This window comes from Aulostomus chinensis, chromosome 23 (genome assembly GCF_037954235.1).
Source record: "Aulostomus chinensis isolate RoL2024-O1b breed Wild chromosome 23, RoL_Achi_v1.0, whole genome shotgun sequence".
Lineage (NCBI taxonomy): Eukaryota > Metazoa > Chordata > Actinopteri > Syngnathiformes > Aulostomidae > Aulostomus > Aulostomus chinensis.
Genome location: NC_141342.1, coordinates 18,000,109 through 18,020,810, shown reverse-complemented (window position 1 = coordinate 18,020,810; position 20,702 = coordinate 18,000,109). Strand labels below are relative to the sequence as shown.

Here is a 20,702-nt window from a genome sequence, read left to right as displayed (position 1 = left end):
GCTTGTCGTCTCTGGTCTTGTAGAATCCTCCACGGTGAGTCACCTGAAGCGAGTGCCCCAGCTGCGGCAGCCCCAGCCCCTCCTCTACATCAGCACCACTGGGAACGGTGGCCAGCGCATGCGGAGACACTGAGCTGCTCCCTGGATTTAATCTCCACACCAGCAGCAGATCCTGGAAGGGAAGACTCTCCTTACCCCCAGTCCAGGACAAGGATCTGGACCCTCACTGTGGCTGGAGACGGACCCTGATCTTTGTGATGGGGTCGACGGGCTCTGAGACCTCCAAGACTGCGAAGACTTTTGTAGTTTTTATCTTGTTCTGTTAAAATGTTTCCACTCTAGCTTGCTGTCGTCCTGAATTCCTGGTCCTGTCATTGGGTCTGGGTGGTGTCCCGCTCATGGAGAACGTTAATGTTTGTGCATTCTGAGTGTTTTTGACCTGTTCTCTTCTGAGGGCTGGATTAAGTTTTTGAGGCTCATCCTCAAACCACATTACACTGGCGGTCATGTTGTGTCTGTAGGAGGAGCCACGGCCTGTTTTTATTGTGAGAAATGAAAACAAAACTTGATTGTTGTGCACTTCTGAATTGAAATTCTCACATCGCCCAAGTCCATGCTTGTTTGTGTAGATGTAAAGTACCACCAGATGCTTTATATAGATTAGCCGGCTGGATATTTTATTGATTTTTGAACTGTTGCCTTTTCTTTTATGTCTTTATTGAGATAATTGCTACTTTCAATGCTTTATTTTGTACATTTTTTTATTGTTAACTAAATAAAAGTGGGATGTTGCTTAATGTCGGCTGCCTTTTATCGCAGCCAATCCGAGCAGCATGAAATGCATCTAAAACTCTTGACACTGCTTCTGCCTGCAACTGAAACTCCCCCGCTGGATGTGAGACACTTTTTTCCCCACTAAACAAGCATGTAATATCGCGATACGTCCACTAGATGGTGCACAACGGAGGCTTTTTGTTCGAATGCCCCAAGTGAAGAGACCTGATCAAACCTGCACGTAATAGCGGTTCATGCACACCTTCTGGTAAAGAAAAATTAATTTTATACCCCTCCGAGGACAATTTTCATGTCCATATTTTCTATTAATGTCTGCTTACATGTGAAAAACTAACAGAAATTAATGTAAAAAGGGTTTGACATACATGAAATAGTCAAGCCAAGATATGCTAGAACTGTAACGTATCAAAGTACATCAGTACCAAAAAAATTCTGAAATTAGCTACGTATACTTGTAGTATTGAGTCATTTTTCTGGCTTTACGTTACAAAGTGTGAGATTGACTGTGGGCACCGACAGTTGTGTGTTTAGCTCTCTGAAAAACCTCAGTGAAATAAACAATACGGGTAAGAAATCGTCAATATGCCGGTAATTACCAGCAAAACTGTTTAATCGTTATAAAGAAGGCTTTGAACAACCTTCTCCGAACCGACAAAAAAACAAAAACATTATAAAATTACAAGTTTTGGGATATTTTTCTACTCGAGTCGGAAATCCCGCCTTCTCCGCTCTACTGACAGCCGTCCCGCCCAATGGGAACTCGCTTCTCCTGTGATTGACGTGTCCGATGACCAATGAGCGCCGGGATTACGGTTCTCCGTGGGTAGCTTACCCGCGGCTGATTTGCAACCCGCCGAAGCAACAGCAAAGAAGAAGGAAAAATGTCGCTGGCTCCGACGCGGACCGTTCTAGGATCAGTGTCGTTACAGGGAGAAGTCACACGGCGTTTCGGTGAGTGGGACAGCCGTCACCAGTTGCATCTGAGGTTAGCGCGGCTATCCGGCGCGGTGGTTCGCGTCTGGAACTCGGCTCCAGCACTCCTATCGGCTGCTGTCGTGTTAGGCCTGCGGCACGGAGAAGCGGCGGGTAGCCATGATAAATGAGAAACCCACCGGTGTTGATAATGTTTGCTTCGGTAGTTGGCCGTGGGAGGGACGGGCTCAGTTGAAAACCACACACGTAAACAAACGGACAAGTGGAAAAAAACTCACCTTGTTTCTCCCCAAAGTTCGAGTTCACGTCGGAGCAGCAACCTTCCACACTGTTAATCACCGCGACGGGAGTTCTGACCGTCTACGGATCAGAAGTCTAATTTAACTGCAAGCAAAATTAGAATTAAAATATTCCCGTGTAAATCTACTAACTAACCTCCATGTGTAGAGGAACGTCTTTTTTCTTCTTAGCTGTCTTAAAAGTGCGAGTTTATCATATTTTACAGTCCAGCAGCAGTCACGGAGAGGTAAATGTATGCTTTGATGCCACAGGGTGTGATTTGTTATTTAGAGACTACAAAATAGAAATGTTAAGAAATTGTATGTTATGGTCGTGATTTAACCGACTGGACTGAACGAGTTCTGTCTTTTAATCTCAATTTTTTTTTTTTTTTAATTTTATTCATATTTTTTTGTCCTCTTCCACTAAACTAAATCTCTCTGACCAATCCAGGGCTCGGTAAATGTCTTTTTTTTTTGTTCAAAATAAAAGAAAGTAAATTAAATGACAGTTATATTATAACATTGTCATCATCATCAGTTGTCATTGTCATGACCAAAGGCTCCGTGGTTCTTGGGGTTATGCTTTTTTTTAGTCTACCTAAATTCCACACGGTCATAAAAAGTATTCTAAACACAGTTTTTTAAATATATATATATATTTCCCTTTGTTTGAGCTACAAAACCTAATAATTCATAAAAAAAACAGTCATAACTGTTGTCTTGTGCAAACACTTCATGTTAAAAATCGATGTCATTCACACAGTAAACCTACTTATTTGTGTTATTTAGAAGCAGGCGGATGTGTATTTCCAACTCATTAAAAAAAAAAAAGATAAAAAAGTCAGGACAGGAACATTCTACCCCTTGCAAAACCACCTGGTACCACACACACACGAGTCGCTGCTCCTCCAGTTTGTTTGATACATTCAGCCAAACTTTAGGTTCCCACACCTGAAGTCTTTCTTGAAACTCTTGGCACTCACATCGGTTGTCTTGTATTTGTCTTTCAGATTGAACTTGTGGCTGTTGTGTTGAAGCTTCACGAAATTGTTGGAAAAGGAAAAGTAACAGACCGGATGTGGCGAGTTCTTCCTTGACTACAGACGGAGAACTCAGTTAACACTGCATGATTCAGTAACTAAAGTCTCCCCACCCTCCCCCTCAGCTAGGAAGGTAGCCTTTCAGTCCAGCCATGGACCCGTCTACTCGGGTGGTGGGTCTGGATGCCCAGGGAAACATGGTCTTCACAGTGGTGAAGCCAGTAATGGGCATATTTCAGGTGTCGTCAGAGCAGGCCAGTGTAACCCAAGGGGGTATGGGGCTGCAGGGCCTACCTGAAAACACACTAGTCCTCCCTCAAACACAAGGCCAGGTTCCTCTAGACCAGAACCAGGTGGAGATGCAAACCATAGAACCTCATATGCAGCCCCAGATGCAGGTTTCTGGTCCAGTCCAGTCTGAGGAGGTGCCTCAGAATCAGGACCCTGCACCGAACTCAAGCTCACATTCAGAGTTTGTTACCCAGATGCCATTCGCAGAGGTTTCGTCGCTTCTGGACCCCAACATGAAAGGATCGAAGGCTCGTAAGTGGCAAATAAATTCATGTTTTCAGGTTAATAATAACAACATTTGGCACTCGAAACTGTTACGAGCTAAGTTTAGTAAATATTTTTAGGCTTGGACTCTGGATTCAGACTTGTTAAGCGAGCTTAATTCTTCACCCTCCCCGCATCTCGCTCCAATTCCAGGGAAGTATCTAATCTCATACGATGAGATCAAGCGGCGTCTGCAGGCACCGGAGAAGATGTCCCTGCGCTCTTTGGCAGCCTACACTCGGGTCAGCAGAGGCCCGGCTAGCAAGAAAACACTTCTGGAGTCACTGAACGTTCTCGGCCTCACGCCGAGCACGACTACCTCGGTTTCTTCCTCCTTCTCCAAACTCACCGAAGGTAACGTCTTTGTGTCTATGAACACCCGGGCAATTTCCCACCAGGAGAACTACCGGCCTGCCTTGTCAGCTCCGCCAGCGCCCCTGTCCCTGATCAGTCACATACTCATGAGTTGATGTGAGATCTTGCAGCGACTTGGACAGCAACGTAAATTCCTCCGTTTATATCCATGTTGTTTCAGCGCGCTCTGAGTTTACATCCTAGTTGAAGCTGCCGCGGAATCACCCGCCGGTTTTAGAGACTTTAAGAAATCTCCTTGCTGGGAACGGCATTGAAACAGGTCCTGGAAGAGCAGTGCCCAGCTTTACATCCGTATCAGTCAAGCCTCGGTTGATTTGAAAGCAGCAGTCGTACTTTGGTGTGTACCAAAACAACCGCCTGAGACGACCTCCCTACCAAGTATTCGGAGTCAGATTTCAAGCGAACTGTAATGGTTGCAGGATTCTGGGTTGTCTGTGGAGGTATTTGTTCAGATTTATGCCAAACCACAGGTAGCACGCCAGGGAGAGGATTGACTTTTTTGAAATCCGAAAGGGTTCACATTTTCTCCAGTGAGCACATTTCTGGCTCGACATCCGTCATCAAATGTATTTTTCCGAAATGGTCTTGTTGAATTTTGGAGTTATAAAAACGGAGCCAGAATACACAGAAAACGAGCCAAATGCATCTGTTCCAATTCAGTGCGGACACGTCCAAAGAACTAGGGTTGTGAAAGTGCCCTTAGGAGACGTCCCTGTGGTCAAAGTGCCAAAGTTCTTATGGTGGGAAACCACGGTTTGATTTCAGCAGCGCAGAAAAACCGTCAAAGACACTCAACAGAACTTTCATGTGTTGTCAGGGGACACCAGAGCCTTGTGTGATGACATGAAAGACTTTTCCCACGATTACATCGACTACGGCAACATGGCCAAACAGCTCATCCCCGACACCAACACAGTTCAACACTGGTCCAAAATTATAGAAACCAAGTACGTATGTGGTCTCCGAGTGTGTTTCACTGTCAGTGCAGCAGAGGTCAGGAAACCTTGGATCGTAACTGTGCAGGTGTACTCTTTCTTTTAGGAACCACCTTGAGGACATGAGGAAGTGTTTCAAGGACCCAGTAAACAGCGGTGCTTTTGACAACGTCACTCACGGCCTCGGCCTGGGAATGTTGGACGTTGCCCTGGACATGATCATTATGGTGATCGAACAGCAGATTCACATTCTGTCGGGCGCCGCAGCCTCAGACCCCGTTGAATCCAGTCTGCCGATGCGCCGCATCCGAAGGCGGCACCGCAAAACTTGCTCGGCTCATAACGACAGGCCTAACAAGGTGTCTGGAGGGGTCAAAGAGCAAGGGAAGGTCATTTCAAAGGGGAAGGGCCGAGGCAGAGTAAGGAAGAAGACGAATCAGGAAACCGGCGTTGTGGGTCCTGTGGAAACTCAAAGCGAGCAGTGCAAGCCAGATGATGTGGAGAGTAACGTGCTTACCCTGGTTTCTGTCGGATATGAGACGGTGTCCAGTGGTCTCAGTGCAGCCGGACCTGTTTGACATCTGACACAAGTATGTGACATGTAGAACTTGCTCAGGAATGGCTCGACAGATTTAGTTTTGTAAGAGAGCCAAAACAACAAAAGGACGCTTAATGACGTCAGACGGACTCTGCACATGTAGAAACAGGCTTTTCAGCATCAGTGTACAATGTCAAAGCTTTCGCTCTGGACCTCCAGGGAATCCTGTCTCCTTTGTAGCAATTTTCATTCATATTTTGCTGTCTACCCGGACCAATTATGTCTACGTTATCTTGTGTTCCCAACAAAGTACTGTATGTTGAAGAAACACATCACGCTTTTCTGGGAAAATGCTGTCATTCGCCATCTCCCCCCCCACAGCAACACAAGAAGATATATCTCATTTTCTGTGCATGCAGTCGGGAGCTGCTGCCGCTACTTAGCTTAGCCTGATGCATGGTTGTGGGTGGGCATGTTTGCAACTTGCCATTTCTCCAATCCTGTAGGGTTTTTTTTTTTTTTGTGTGTGTTCCAGTTCAAAAAGACCAAGTTCAGGGTCTTGGTTTGTACACATTTGTTCTTCTTGTTGTCAATAAATGTTTTGTTGGCAAGAGTTTAGGATTTGCTAAATGACAAATATTTTTTCTGGGAGATTGTGCGTACGAGACAGCACGTTAATCTTTCCCACACGTTGCCAAAGTCACTCCGCCTTGGAAAAGTGGTTTCAACAGTATGTCTACATTCTAAAACTCAACTGGTTGTGTTCGTGCAGGAAAAGATCTTTTGGAAAAACATGTATTTTGGTATGTGTGACATTAGAATGCTAACACTTCCCATCCACGACCAATTATTGTGCTAAGCTAACTAGCAGTTACATGGTCTCTGATTAATGCACAGAGGAGAGAAGGGTATCCAACCTCTTGTCTGGCTCTAAGGAGAAAGGCAATTAGGTGTATTTCCCAAAAAGTTGTTTTTCTTTAATACCAAACATGTTTGAAGCTGATCAAACCTGTCCAAGCACCTAAGAACAAATCCTATTAGAGTCCTGTAACCATCTGTACTGTGTACCTCGTCTCCCAGTTGTAATTTTTGTGAATAGATTTGCAGTTGAAGACCTGATGCTCTGTATTAGATACTGAAAACCATCTTTATAAGCACTTGAGTTAAATATAAAGACTTAATTTTAATATGTACTTCGATTTGTTATTTTTGCAAAATGTGTTGGTAGAAAGTGAGTGAGAGTGGCTCTGACGTTGGAGCCAGACCTCCTGAGATGTTTCCCAGAAGGATTACAGACACAAGGTTGAAAACTGACCAAAAGAGGGTGATGCATTCTGGGAAAATGCCATCTGATGTATGTAAACAAAGGCCAGATGCTGGCCTGTTGGTGATGTTTTGTCTCTAGAAGCTCAAAGGCATTGTGGGAGATTTTAGGGAGGTAGAAAAACCCTCAGCAGAATCAGCCAAGTGCTAATACCTTAACTGTGCACGTACACTCAGGGAGGGGCCAGAGAGGAGCTTTAGTGAGGATTAACCATGTATTAACCCTGGGAGGGGACGGACAGCTAGCTGGAGACCAGGGTGGACCAGACAGACGTGTGCAAGATGGTCGCTACATTTTTAGTCTCTGCAAGAAAAAAGAAAGACATCGAGGGAAAGAGCAGAAGTGAGATGAAGCAAAAGAGAAATCTTGCGAGCAAAAGGACATCAGAAATCAAACTGTTGTGCACATGAAGAAGCTGAGAAGGTTTCCCCGGCAGCAGCTGTCCGAAGACAGTAGGACGGCTCACAATGGGACACCCTAATATGCCGCTCACGTATACTTACACATGTTCCCACAGGGACAAGCGCGGTTCTAGGCAGCTGCAAGCCTCCACACCACACGGTGAGTGGATCAGAGCAGTGACATTTTGAGAAGGAAGTTGACATTTTGAGAACAAACGTAAAAGTCTGAGATGAAAGTCAGCCTTAAGTGCGTACGCGTAACAGCGTACATGAATGCCTCTACAGTGGACGAGGTGGTGAAGTTGTACCTCAGGACTGGCTTTCGTAACAAAGAAACTCTTTCTGTTTTAGCCCACAAGCAACAGTCGGTTGCTCTGCTCCTCACAGTTCTCCCTGCGTGGACAGGAGCTGACTGCTCTCTCCACATTTGGACTTTATTCTTGACATTTTCACTTTTTTCTCCTCCTCCTGTTTGTCCTCCTCTTGCCTGGCACTAATACTCCATCGTGCAATCTGGAGCCGGGCTTTGAGCTCCTCCTGGGGAGTCCCGCCTCCTGTGTGTAGCCTTTAAAGATTTATCGCTGCTTTAAAACATTTATTGATTGACACATTCTGATCCCGTGATTTTTGTCAACTACTGAGACGTTTGTCGATCCTCTGAGGTCAGGCGCCACCTGCTCATGGCCTTAAGTTACCTCCGTATCCCGCATTTCCTGTGGTTCAGGATACGGCCGCTGGTGTGGAATCGTCCCTTTTCTCTGGAGGACAGAGACATTTCGCCCTGTTATTTATGACTCTAATTTGGCTCCATCTTCCACGTGTCTCCACAGAGAACCTGAACAATGCGTTAGGTGCCATCAGAGTTCTTGGTTTGGAGCTGATTGAAGATGAACTCAAACCCCATTTGAACACAGTGCTGATCAACATTAAGGAAAGGAGTGAGTTTGTGTGCTTGTGTGTGTAGACTGTGATGTACTGTGTCGAAGTTCTTGTTCCTTCAACCCTGAGCTGTAGCACGGGGCAACATTGAGGAGGTCATGGTTCAATGAGGGCGTTGAGGGTCAGAGGATGTGAGCAGTATGGAAGCAGCTCTCCTGCTGAGCCGGTCGCACAGTCGCATCAGCACGACACAGCCGTTAGCGGTGTTGGATGCTCCGACCAGTTTTGCAGCCATGGTTCCTTTGACTTTATTCATGCTAGGTTTTGATACCTTTACAAAAAAAAGTACACGACCGCAGTGTTTTGTTTTGTTCTTTTGTTTGTTTTGAGGGCAGGACCATGAACTGTGTGATGTCACAAAATATCAAAAGGCATGCAATCATACCTTGATGATGTCAGACTCAAAAAAAAAAAAAAACACAAGAAAACTTTTGACCTAAAATGAGAAACGCTCATGTAAATGTCCTCAAACTTGGCGCTGCCCCTCCCTGCGATGCCAGCAAGTTTGATGTTGACTGGATGATGGGTTGTTGGGGAAACGGAGCAAGAGTCGTATGTATTCAGTATGAATGGACGCGTACAGTTTGAAGTTAGAAACGTTGAGCTGTTATGTATCAGACAGTTCAGAGATTTGTTCCAAAATTATTTGGTCCGTTCGTTTTTTTTCCCTAAGACAACATAGGTCCTCATGGCTGGAGGCGTTCAGCTGTGTTTACGTCTCTCAGAGAGCGACGAGCTAACAGAAGAGTTAACCTCCAGTGAGACCCTGACAATCAGGACGTGGCGGTTTCATACGCCACGTCACTGTCGCGGCTAAGTCACGTGTGCACGCGTGTTCAAGGTCATGCTGTTGATATTGGCTTCCATGTGTAATCTCACATCTGTTCAGACAAAGGTGCCGCTGAGCAGGTTGTGATCAGTGGGATCCTTCCAATTCTGGCTTTGTCCCTGAGGACCAGAGGGCCTCTCACACTGCTGACGGCGAAACTCGTGGCTGAACTCGCCAAAGAATGTAAGTTATCTACGCAAACATTGGCGCGTCGATGTATTTCTTCGCTCGTTTGTTCTGGATTGACTGAGGGAGTTTCTCTGCTTCCTTGTCAGCTGTGGTCCGTAAAGGTTTTGGCGATGCCGGCTTGGTTACGGCTCTGTTAGCAGTGCTGACCAGTACGGACCGAGAGCTCCTGCTTCACGCCGCGCGGGCCGTCTCACGCATGTCTTACGACAGCTGTAAGTGGAAGAGCAAAAGACACCTGGACTAGTTTTAGAGATACACTCGCTGTCTTGGTAAACGTGGTCATTGTCAGATCATTTCCATCTGCACAAACCAAAGTCAGGACTTATGATATTTATTTGTTATATTGTACTTCTGCCATTGTTCAGGACTGTGCAGAAATAACTTTGCTGGAGCTCAGCGGTGTCAGACCTGTTCAACAAAGAGGCACCTGAAAGGATTTGGAGCTCATTTTAGTTGAGTTCAGCTGTTATTACTTCCCTTACGAGTTTCTATGTGGATAGCAGAGACTTAAATGGCATCTAGAGCTACAGAAGTTGATCCATCATCAATCTGTCAATCAAAAGAGAAACTATCCCTAACTATTAAGACAACTGGTTAATTGTTTCAGTCTTTCTTCAAGCAAAAGATGTCAAATATTTGCTGGTTCCAGACTCTTTAATATCCAGATTTGCTGCTTTGCCCTTATTATTTTCTCCTTTTACCTCATATTTTTCTTTTCCTTTCTTCATCCCTAATTAACTCGTGGTTTCACCTTCGCAACCCCTCCCCCACCCTCGTTTACCTGATCATGTTCACCCTTATTTAAGCGTCGCATGCCTTCTCGCTGGTTTCCCCGTCACACGAAGCAACAGTTCTGGTGCCGCAACCTGTGTGTTGTCTTTGCTGTTGAGTGTCAAAATCACAATCCTTGGCTTGAACGCTGGCCATCTCCAACCACTTATCTGAAATGTTGTCATGGTTACGGCAGGGCACCCTAAACTTCCTTTCCCCTGGCCACATCCACCAGCTCTGAGCGGGGGATCCTGAGGTGCCCCCAGGCCAGCCTGGAGGTGTAAGACAATCCCTCCCCCTGCTCCTGGCTTTGCCCCGTGGCCTCCTCCCTCCGTGACTCATATTTCATGACCACAGGTGACTGAGCGGAAGATCAAGAGTTTTACCTCTGGACCAGAGTCGCAGACGCCATCTTAACATTCTGAACCTTCTTTTGCACAAATAAATTTTTTAAAAACTGCCACATTTTCTGGCCACAATGTAGAGAAGAGTGCCAGAGAAAGGATTAGTTGATGTTTAATTTGATTCATATTTATTGGACTTCACCTGATTGTTTTCTTCTGCTTCTCTGTTGCGTCATTCAGCAAAGCATCAGGAAATGTTACTCCGTCGAGGTGCAGTTCCTCGCCTGGTCGCCATCCTGCTCCGTGTCCTGGACGAGGAGGCCCTGGAGGAGGCGTGTCTTCAGGCCCTCTGTAACCTCAGTGGCATGTGCGTGGCAGAGGAGCCAGGGATGGTCTGGGAGAGGGGTGTGTCCTTGCGGCCGGGGGAGTGTGTTTTTCATGGCGTCTCTCCCCGGGCCTGTGGGTTCACTTCCTCTGTGACTGTGGTACACGTGTGTCAGTGGACACCGTGTCAGTACGCCGTCAACATCGAGGTTGTCCAGCGCTGCCCCTCCGCTTTCTGGAACTTTCACAGGAACAAACGGACTGCACGCTGGTTCACGTTCTCCAGTTTGAGAAGCTGCTCAAATCTGTACAAGGTCATCAGGTTCTCCACAAAGAGTGTTCCTCGAACCAAAAGTCTGAAGACCCTGGTGTTCCACACTTTCCTCTAAATACTACAAACATGGTGGCTGAACATCACTGGACTTCTTTACTCTTCCTGATGCTTTCTGCTAAGACTGCTAACACTTCCCATTCACTACTATTCATTGTGCTAAGCTAACTAGCTGGCCTGTGTGTGGTCTCGTCTTCCTGCCTCTTGTTATACTCTAGGGAGGAACGAAAACAGAGGAATTGCTCCAAAAGTTGTTTGAAGAACTTACATGCAAAAATATCAGAGGAAATAGAAATTCTTGCTACGCACGTTGTCTGATCCAACACACGCTCTATTATTGTATAAAGGGATGCATTTTAAGGTATCGGTGACAGTTATATTCTCGAATTTCCATTCAACAATGGGGAGCACCATGTTGAAACAAATCTCCGAGGATGACAAGCCATAAATGATGCTTCCTGGAACCTGCTGATCTGTTCTGGGCTCAGTAATCTGAATCAAATGGGTTTTTGACTGCAGGGGAAATGACTATGGATGTTGCATGAATAAAAGTTGAAGGCTAGCCAGCTGGGAAACTGCTCCTCAGCTTTATTGCACCAAATTAGATTTTCCTCAGATGGCAGTAGTGTGTGTGTGTGTGTGTGTGTGTGTGTGTGTGTGTGTGTGTGTGTGTGTGTGTGTGTGAGAGAGAGAGCCAGGACGTGTCCGGTCGAAGCATCTGAGAACGTGGACAAGAACACGTCATGAATTGTCTGAACATTCATCTCTCACGCTCTCCAGGCGCGAGGGAATGTGATCACCAGCAGATGGCGCACACGTGCTTCCTTTAACCAGCAGCTTTTGTTGCCTCCGCTCACTCCTTCACACGTCGTCGCAGCTGCATCCCTCTGTTGTAACTCTGATATTTACACACATTTGAATTCCCTCCACGCAGTCTGAGTGAACACTCACCTGTCTGTTAAATACAAATACCAACAGAGTGATTGACACAAAAGCATCCCGGTCTCACTCTTCCTCCCGTTCCTCTTCCTCTAATTACCTCTCTTATTGGTTCCCTCTGGCTCCAGGCCTCACAACGCAGGGGCACGTCCTCTAATCAATCCTAACTTTATTACTCTGGGAGCCACTTAAATATTTAATGCGAGAGAGATGAGAGGCTTCAGAATTATTTACAGGTAGACAAGAGGTGCACACATTTATCCCTGACTGATGCGATCGTCCTTCTCTGTGCGCTCGGTAAAACAAACACTCATTTACTCAAATTACATCAGGAAATATCAGTTGGCCCGTCCTTTTACATGCATCTAAAGAACAACAGACTTGTGCGTTCGCAGCGGTTTGATCCTGGATCAAGAGGTGAGAAGCCCAAAGCTTTAAAACGGGACAAAAACACCAGGTGAGAGACGATTTTACCAACTGCCAGCAGCAGCGACGTCACCACTGGGCAGCAGAGTTCAGTCTCCCGACGTTCAAAGCGTTTTCACTTCTAGCGCCGTACAGATGAATAAATGATAGACACGTATAGAGAAGGGAAGGAAGGCTCTCATACCTCCGCCAACGCAAACGCAGTCAAACCTGATGTAGAAGAAAAAAAACTGCACTTTCACTTTGGATCAAAATATCCTGCGAAGAAAGCGATTCAACAAACCCCCCAAAAACATGACCCTTGAAAGCCAGAGGAGGATGTGGAAAACCACATAATATGAGCTTATGATTAAGACTTGCCAATTTCCCCACTGAGGGACGAATAAAGGTTGATATTATCTTATTCTTTGATCTGCTGTGGAGGAAGTGTTTTACCCTGCAGAACTATGGGCTGGATCTCTACCAAACATGGCGGCGTGGCGTCGCGAGGAAAAGAGAAGAACCAAATACGTTTTGTGGCTGAGTCGTCAGAGGCAATGACGTTTGGTTTGGTTTCCACCTGGATGCAGTCGTCTGGTAGGTTCGCCAGATCCGTCTCACATTTGATCAGAAACGCCTGAAAACTGAGTGTTTCACTGAACAGCTTGAGTTTGGCGAGCCGGCCCAATGTTGAGGTTTCACCCTCGACCAGAAAACCGCCGTTCGGATCTTCTCCAGCATCTCCATGCGAAGACACGAAGTGAGCCTGATGGAACAAACATCGTTTGATTTACATAAAAATGACACCGCATTGACGTCTTGTGACGCACAGCAACATCATCTGTAGTCAGAAGTTGTATCAGGTCAGGCTGTGGCTCAGGGTCTCGTCGCTGAAGGGTTGCCGGTTCGATTCCTGTCCACAGTCCGCATGATGATGTTGGAACTTAGGATTCAGTTTTATCGACACTGAAGGTCCGCAAAGACGTGTGACCACGTGAACCATCAGCCCCTTCACTTCTACCTGCTCCGTTACTGCTGGTTTCCCTGCTTGTGTCAAACCCAGATCTCCTTTAGATCTCAGATACACACTTGTGCGCACACTGTCCTGACACTGTCGCACTAACAGAAACACCTGGGAAAGTGGCTGCTCCCTGCTTCAGCAGGTGTCTGTAGAGCCTCATGTTGACGTGAACACACACACACACACTCAGAGAAAACAGTACAACTGTTCCAGCTGGTCATAATGGATTTTCTCCTTCTGGCCCAACTGGTGGCTGCAGCGTCTGATGTTGTGCCAGTGGTCATTTCACAGACTGCCAATACCCAAAGTGCTTGTTAAAACCATCTTGCAGAGCAGCTTAAATGCGCATGTGTGACTTTATCACATGTACTGTGAGATTATCTGGGACCAGACCTCACAACCAATGAGCACGCCAACAGTTTTACACAGTGCGCCTTCATTAAAGCAATATCCAAATACACGAACGCCAGTATAATTGATTCCTCAAAAGATTTAAGGTTGAAGGAGTTAATGATCAACGGAGCAACAGGAGGAAACGAGAGTTTTAATTATTTAATGAGGGAACACCAGAATGACCGCACAAAACTGTTTTTTTTTTGTGTCCACATTATTGAGGAAATAGGTTATTCTTGGTTGTTTCCTTTGTACAAACACACGAAGCAGCAGACACATGAAGCGTTGAATCAATTACTTCAGTCCTTTTCTGCAACAGAGGATACAGGAAGTATGAATATATAACTTTTAATATAAGAGCTATGAATAATTCATGATGAACTTTGCATCACATACCCTCAAACCTCGCTAGCTTGGCTGAAGACTCTTTTATTACTTGTCTTTGCAAATGAGTCATTTAAGCTTTAATCCTCTTGTTGTCTCCTGCAGAAACAACTCCATATAATTGCATTAAGGATTTCATGGCGCTCTGATTCTAATCGTCGGTTTTTCTAATTTCTCTTTCATGGCTTAAGTTATTCTTAGCATGTAGCATCCAGGAATAGATAGCTATCACTCCCCGTTGTTGCGTCACCGCACACAGGAACGTTTCCATTTACTACGCTGGCAAATTTACAGACATGGAAATTATATAACACCAACTGTAAAACCACAGTACACACACACACACACACAAGCTCACACACTTGAGAACACACACGACGGGGTTTCATTACCAACATGACAGTGAAAGCAATCACAGTGATAGATCCTTCCTCAGGGCTTTGCTTCTTGTCTTTAAATATCACCGATCTGACAGGCGGGAAGATACGATGATGGGCATCTGCTCCTCTGACGCTCTGCCGCCAACCAAATTCTCACATCGGGACCTTTGTGACGGGTCAACGGCAACATTCACCAGCAGAGATTAGCCTTAACCACTGCTGTCAGATCCGGGGGGTGAGGGCAGGTAGACACATCTGTATTGGGTGAAACTCAAGTTATTGGTGGCCTCCAGAGAAGAGGATCTCAGAATATTGGAGGCCACGTTCGTCTGGCTCACCGCTTTGTTGAAGAGGATTGAGTCCTGGCACTGGAGCCTCAGCTGGTCCTGCTTTTGGAACTTGTGCCCCTTTTGCCTTCTTCAGCATGTTTTTAATTGATCTGATTGTTCATGTGGAGGGCGGCACGGTGGTGCAGTGGTCAGCACTGTCGCCTCACAGCAAGAAGGTTCTGGGTTCGAGCCCCGGCTGGAGCACAGGATCTTTCTGGGTGGAGTCTCCATGTTCTCCCTGTTCCTGTGTGGGTTCTCTCTGGTACTCCAGCTTCCTCCACAGTCCAAAGACATCAAGAGGGGACCAGGTTAATCCAGACTCTAAATTGACCGTAGGTGTGGCTGTGAGAGCCAATGGTTGTCTGTCTCTATGTGTTGGCCCTGCGATGAACTGGTGACCTGTCCAGGGTGAACCCCGCCTCTCACCTGAAGGCTGCTGGGATAGGCTTGCTGAAACCACGTAGAACTGGTCTGAGTTGAGGCACCGTCGTGGAACCGGCTCGTTGAATGTGGACCAATTCTTCTTTTTTTTTTTTTTTAGTAAATGTGCGGATGAAGTAACGTTTAATCCTTTTTCGAACCATTTAAAATGTTTTACTTCTTCTGGTTTCAGTATTTTTACTACATATACATGCAAATGTGTGTACATTTATACATCCAACTGCGTTATTTAACACTCATCATTTCTGATTAACTCTGGAGTTTTAGTCTGTTCACATTTGATCTTCGTTCTGTTCCTTTTCTTGCTGTGATTGTTTTAAAAACTAATCTTATTTCATTTCACAGGGAAAAAGTCGTCTCAGTCTGCGTGGAAATATAAGACCTGTTTATGAATTTACTTCTTTTTGCTGCTCCTGGTTGATTAACGCAGAAGGATTTTTTTATTACTCAAACCCATGTGAACTGCAACATGTTATCGTAAAAGGCTCCCCAACGGCTGGCTTCAGTTGTAGCGTGGATTCATCCTTTTACTCGATCACAAGACGTCTCTATAATTCCTTCATGTCCCTAAGAAGATGATACTGAGATCATTAGTCAAGAGGCGGTTGGACGCTGCATCACGTCCCAGCTCCCACACCTGTCTTCACTCCGTCACAGTTCCACGCTGTATACCACTTTATGGCAGGCAGATGTTAAAGTCAACAGCAAAGAGCCCACCATGTCCCAGACAGCTTATTTTTACCCAGGGATGTCAGCGAGCTGAACGGTCCGTTCAAACGCCGACTTCTTCGTCTTCACGTCTATTTTTGTACAGACATCACAAGCCAACGTGGCACAGATGTAGCTCTCTCCTGCTGCTCTGAGCGACAGAATAAGGCTACTACTGGAACAGGCAACAACAACCACGGCGAAACACACCCAGCCTGTGCTCCAGGCGTGTGTGTGTGTGTGTGTGTGTGTGTGTGTGTAGTGCTGGGTTGGTGGGAGGGGAGGCCATCTGTCTTGGCCTATTAAGTCCATCACAGGAGGGCATTTACACACACAAACACACACACACACATTTTCCTATCTTTGCAAGGACCTCCATTCATTGACACGATGCCTTCTCGTACCCTAAAAACCAAATCTTGACCTTCAAGCAGCATTTCAGGGGACTGGCAAAAATGTCCTCACAGTGCAGTGATTTGTCAAGTGTTGGTTCGCGTCGTGACAGAAAACACATGTGAACACACGAGGTGTGACTATCTCAGTGGTCACTCACTGACGGTCATTTACGTACGTTCCCTGACTTCAACCTCGGCCCTTTAACCGAGTCTGAGCCTTTTCACCAGCCAGCGTTTTGACCCCACAAATATCATTCAACAAGGTCACACTGATGACGACGACGTGGCGCACTGACGGTGTCGCGAACACCAGAACTAATTGAGAACCTTCTCCCTTCCGCGCACGTCGCCTTGTTTAATGACTAGTTTGAGGGAATATTGCACCTTGACATCATCAGCGGGTGGGAGGGACAAGAACATGGTGAAGGGACAGAGGGAAGGGTGGAACGGTGGCGCACAGAGATGACATGGCAGATGGTTGATTGGAGATTATCTCTGTGTGAGGAAACACCAGGAGGCCAATTAGGGGAGGGAACAGTGAATCACAGATGGTGGGACGACCAATCAGAATCCTTCATACTTAGCTGCCGACTTGAACTCTTGGGGTTTGAGGAGACGAACACTCGAGATGATCATTAGTGAAAGTCTTGTATGTTGCGGTCAGCCTGCAGCGCTACAGCACAGAGTGGCTTACCCCCATTCAGCTGAACAAAAACAGAGTTAATGGCTCTCACATTCTTGCAGAATGACTCAGACAGAACCCCTAGAAGGACCCTATTCCTCAGCTGCTAAAATGTGCCTTCATGATTATGTGATTTACTTTGATTTAAACGGATGTAGTTCATGCACATTCACTGTGAACGCACTGGAAAGAAAAGAAAGGTGACACCAGATTAGCGACTGGCGACTGCCCTCCTGGGCTGAGATGTTCTCTTTGGTAGCCGTCGTGAGAGCAAGACGGAGGGCTCTGGTGCTGTTTCTGTGCTTGCTGTTTTATTTATTTATTTGCTCAAGCTTGTTTTTCAAACTCAAGGTGGTTAAAGCTGTGCCGGTGCTTGAGAGCGAATGGGTTGAATTGGACGCTGAGATGACAAAGTTACCGGTGGAGGCAACAAGCTTCCACTGCCTCCGTGTTTAACCTTGGGAGAGGTTCCCTGGGCACTTGTGGGGTGCTGGAAGCGGAACGCAAACGATTGTTTTCACCAGGTTTCGATTGAGCCAATTAGAGCTGGAGGCGATTAAACACTTGATTACAATTCAATCTTTTCCCTTTACGGGCAAAGCCAGACGTTCGCTGGTGTTAGCGTTACTGGTCAGTGGGTGTTTGGGCCTTTTTGGGATAAATTGCAGACCAAGACTTTTTTTTTGTTGTTTGTTTTTTTTAGCTGTGAATGGTAAATGCTAAATTGTCTTTGTTAATTCGTGTTTTTCCACCGCTTATTCACGCAGTGATGGCGGATTCGGCTTTGCAAGGTGCCGACCAGCTCAAGGACACTTTGATGCTGTTTCTGGGGGAAGCGGGGAACGAGCCAGCGATCCTTCTTCCTCCTCCACTTCTAAAAGAACTCAGATTCAGTTTGTTTGACACGAGAAGGAGACATATCCCCACAATGGAGTAGAAATATGCACTAGCACTGAACGCAGGACCTTCTTCCTGCTCATGAACGCCGGAGTTTCTCGTGCTCTTCTTCTTTTGGGTTTATTTGCAATTGGCAAACCAGCTCCTAGAAGTAAGACCACCGCCAAACGTGATTTATATTCGTGATTTTCTTCTTGGGTTCGCTCAAATTTCTCCATCAAAAGGGGAAATCATCAATAGATTTAGACGGTTTCATTTCAGAATCCCCAGATAAGATGATGTTAACTCCATATGCTGCCATGTACAGTCTGCCTGGGTAGCACCGTCCTCGGTGGAACAACCTTGAGAACCACCAGGATGTAATAGAGTTGCAAATTTGGGAGAAAACAAAAGATCCGGCAGCTCCGTTCTGAACAAGCCAATTAATTTCAAGAAGGAGGATGCAGGACTTTTCAGTAAATGTGTGAGAAGGGCAGACGAAGAGAGGCTTTTTATGCTAATGCGTCTCTCAGCGCTGCTCCTTGTGCTAGATGTGTTCGGCCTGGAGGAGGCAAACCCGGGGCTGGAAACCACATGTGACCCCCGGAGGAGCACTTTGCCTGACACTGGGATGATTGACTGCAGCTAAGAATATGCACATTTATTTAACATTTTCATAGTCCAAGGTTCATATATACTCAGGACAAAATTGGCAATTAGTGGAGTAAAATGGTTAATCTCATGCGTGACATAGAACGGGGATCCCAAAGTGTGGGCCGTGGCCCCCTGGCAGGCCCTGAAGGCACTGCAGGAAGGGTGCCGGGGGCCAGCTACAATCTTTAATTGTTCTTAATTACTTTTCAAATGACTATCAAATATTTATGATCAAATATATAAAAATGAAACCCCTATAACAAAGCCTTGGTTGTTATTGATCATTCTTTTGGTCCAGAATATATTTTCCACTTCTGTAACCAGTGCAGGAGAAAGATTCAGGCTGTTCATGCTGGGGAAAAACGTGTCCTTTTTCATTTGGAGATGGATGGCATAGAACGTTGGTGGGGATGTAATTAATTAAAACACTGAGCACAAATGAATAAATCAGTATTTTTCCAGTTAAACACGCGTCTTTAAACTGACATTAAATGTTTAATAACACTTTTGGTTTCGTCTTTAGAGCTTCAGACGGAAAAAAATACAATATCAATTCTGCAGCAGCGTCAAATAATTAATTTTTTAAGATTTGATTGGTCTTGGAGTGCAACACACTGGTGGGGAATCCAGTTATGGGACTGGGCCTGGATGACACACCATTTATCAATCGCCTTCTGGCCTCCTGGTGGATGCACTTTGCCCCATCTGATACACACAAGCCACCAATAATGGCGTTTTATTGGACTGTAACATTTAAACTGTACGGGGCGATGCTAGCAGATACATTTGATTTATAGATAACAGTCGTAACAAATAATTAACAATGTGCCTCATTCATGAAATGTTACATTCCACCAATGTGTTCTTACTTTAGGACTGTTGAGGCCTAAATTTAGCCTGGAAGTAGAGCCTGATGACTTCTGGTAACTCTGTCTTCCAAATAACCATCGGGCTTTGCTTCCTGTCTGTAAGGCTAAATTGAGGGCAAAGAAAAAGTCAAATTACTGCATCAGAACTTTTCATGAATGAGGCCGGGTGCCAATGAAAACCCCCTCGGGCCTTTAATCAAAAGGTACAATACAGTTTTGCTGCTCGGAGTCGAAATGTGACCATGTGTTTAAAGGCAGGTGGAGCACTGCTCTTCAACAGCCCTCCCAAGCCTAATTAAGATCCTTGGCTGATTACAGACGCGTCTGATTAGGCCCTTAATTATGTCTGCCCATGGTGAGATCTTCACACTGGCTGCCGACGATCTTTGATGACACCGGATGGATACAAGCTTAATGGAGCTTAATGGAGCACATTTTCAGTCTTTGATCCCCCTTTAAAAACATCATCGAGTACAAGTGCTTCCTGATCATCAAGTACAAGCATCACAGCCTGCAGGGTTTGTGTTTTTCTTTTTTCCACCTGTCCCCACCTCCCACATTTCCCCAGATGGAAAGACAACGCTGCCAGGCTTCCCTCCCCGTCTTTCATCGCTGTCCTCCTCTCCTCTTAACTCTTCTTGTCTTGCCTGATCTGTCAGCGAGTGTCTCCCAGCCATCACTCTGCCTGACAGACAGACTTTCTCTGAGTCATGAATCACGCCGCGGCCTCTATGTAGCCGTCATCTCCAGCCAGCAGGGACATCCCCTGCAACACGGTCACAAAGGAAATTGAGGCCCCTTGTCTGTTGAAGCAGGGAAAGGATGAAAATAATGTTTTCTTCTGATGAGGAAGCCTCCCCTCCGCTGTTAGTGGTCGTAAAGGGGTTTGTTATAGAGTTTGGCCCTGCTTTTCTCAGGTTGAATGCATTTTTAGGGTCGTTTTTTTTTTTTTTCTTGACTCCCGAGTTGTCGCATCATAAAGAGAATTTCAGCAGCAGCGACGCAGAGCCGTGGAATAAATGAAGAAGTAGTTGCAGCGAATGAGCAAAAGGAAAATAGAACACTTGTGTGTAGAAAAGATCTTTAGGGAAAAGTTGATGGTTTGAAGAACCGCAGATGAAAGTTTGGCGCACTCGTCACAAAGCAGCTCCGTTTGGAATCTCAAACAATTTGACGTCAGCTACAGAGGGCAGGTCAGAGGCAGATGTGCCTGTTCCCAAATATAATTTGATCATTTTCAGAGGGCGTTAACTCACTGCCACTGCTGAAATTTAAACAGTTTTTTTTAAATGAGCAACCATGATTTCCCTGTCAAACAACGC

The 20,702-nt window shown here is 45.8% G+C and overlaps 3 protein-coding genes across 6 annotated transcripts in view; all 3 read left to right on the top strand.

The window, feature by feature from the left end:
* Nucleotides 1-816, top strand: part of kif19 (kinesin family member 19) — a 34,007-nt gene extending 33,191 nt beyond the window's left edge. For both annotated transcript variants that reach the window (XM_086195023.1, XM_086195024.1), the window contains one exon: nucleotides 24-816. In XM_086195023.1, coding sequence (XP_086051149.1) covers nucleotides 24-133 — 110 coding nt within the window. In that variant the 3' untranslated portion in view covers nucleotides 134-816. The remainder of the gene's footprint in view (nucleotides 1-23) is intronic.
* Nucleotides 817-1,623: 807 nt separating this feature from the next.
* Nucleotides 1,624-6,620, top strand: LOC147239889 (uncharacterized). 2 transcript variants are annotated; one of them, XM_086195324.1, is made up of 5 exons: nucleotides 1,624-1,746; nucleotides 3,020-3,592; nucleotides 3,758-3,958; nucleotides 4,797-4,926; nucleotides 5,021-6,620. In XM_086195324.1, the coding sequence occupies exons 2-5, from the start codon at nucleotides 3,202-3,204 to the stop codon at nucleotides 5,490-5,492; spliced, it is 1,194 nt and encodes a 397-aa protein (XP_086051450.1). In that variant the 5' UTR covers nucleotides 1,624-1,746; nucleotides 3,020-3,201; the 3' UTR covers nucleotides 5,493-6,620. The 2 variants fall into 2 exon arrangements, with proteins under 2 accessions (XP_086051450.1, XP_086051451.1); XM_086195325.1 differs by lacking the exon at nucleotides 1,624-1,746 and adding an exon at nucleotides 1,782-2,254.
* A 258-nt stretch (nucleotides 6,621-6,878) lies between these two features.
* On the top strand, nucleotides 6,879-11,464 carry LOC147239888 (rap1 GTPase-GDP dissociation stimulator 1). 2 transcript variants are annotated; one of them, XM_086195319.1, is made up of 5 exons: nucleotides 6,880-7,337; nucleotides 8,008-8,115; nucleotides 9,006-9,128; nucleotides 9,221-9,346; nucleotides 10,490-11,464. In XM_086195319.1, exons 1-5 carry the CDS (start codon nucleotides 7,244-7,246, stop codon nucleotides 10,960-10,962), a joined length of 924 nt encoding a protein of 307 aa, XP_086051445.1. In that variant the 5' UTR covers nucleotides 6,880-7,243; the 3' UTR covers nucleotides 10,963-11,464. The 2 variants fall into 2 exon arrangements, with proteins under 2 accessions (XP_086051446.1, XP_086051445.1); XM_086195320.1 differs by lacking the exon at nucleotides 8,008-8,115 and having other exon boundaries at nucleotides 6,879-7,337.
* The last annotated feature ends 9,238 nt before the right edge of the window (nucleotides 11,465-20,702 follow it).

Bases quoted from the DNA above. Each gene is read 5' to 3' on its own strand.
- LOC147239889 (XM_086195324.1), top strand. From the start codon at position 3,202: ATGGACCCGTCTACTCGGGTGGTGGGTCTGGATGCCCAGGGAAACATG. The intron at 3,593-3,757 runs GTAAGTGGCAAA...CTCCAATTCCAG, and splicing joins CATGAAAGGATCGAAGGCTC to GGAAGTATCTAATCTCATAC. The intron at 4,927-5,020 runs GTACGTATGTGG...TCTTTCTTTTAG, and splicing joins TCCAAAATTATAGAAACCAA to GAACCACCTTGAGGACATGA.
- LOC147239888 (XM_086195319.1), top strand. From the start codon at position 7,244: ATGGGACACCCTAATATGCCGCTCACGTATACTTACACATGTTCCCAC. The intron at 7,338-8,007 runs GTGAGTGGATCA...GTGTCTCCACAG, and splicing joins GCAAGCCTCCACACCACACG to AGAACCTGAACAATGCGTTA. The intron at 9,129-9,220 runs GTAAGTTATCTA...CTTCCTTGTCAG, and splicing joins GGCTGAACTCGCCAAAGAAT to CTGTGGTCCGTAAAGGTTTT.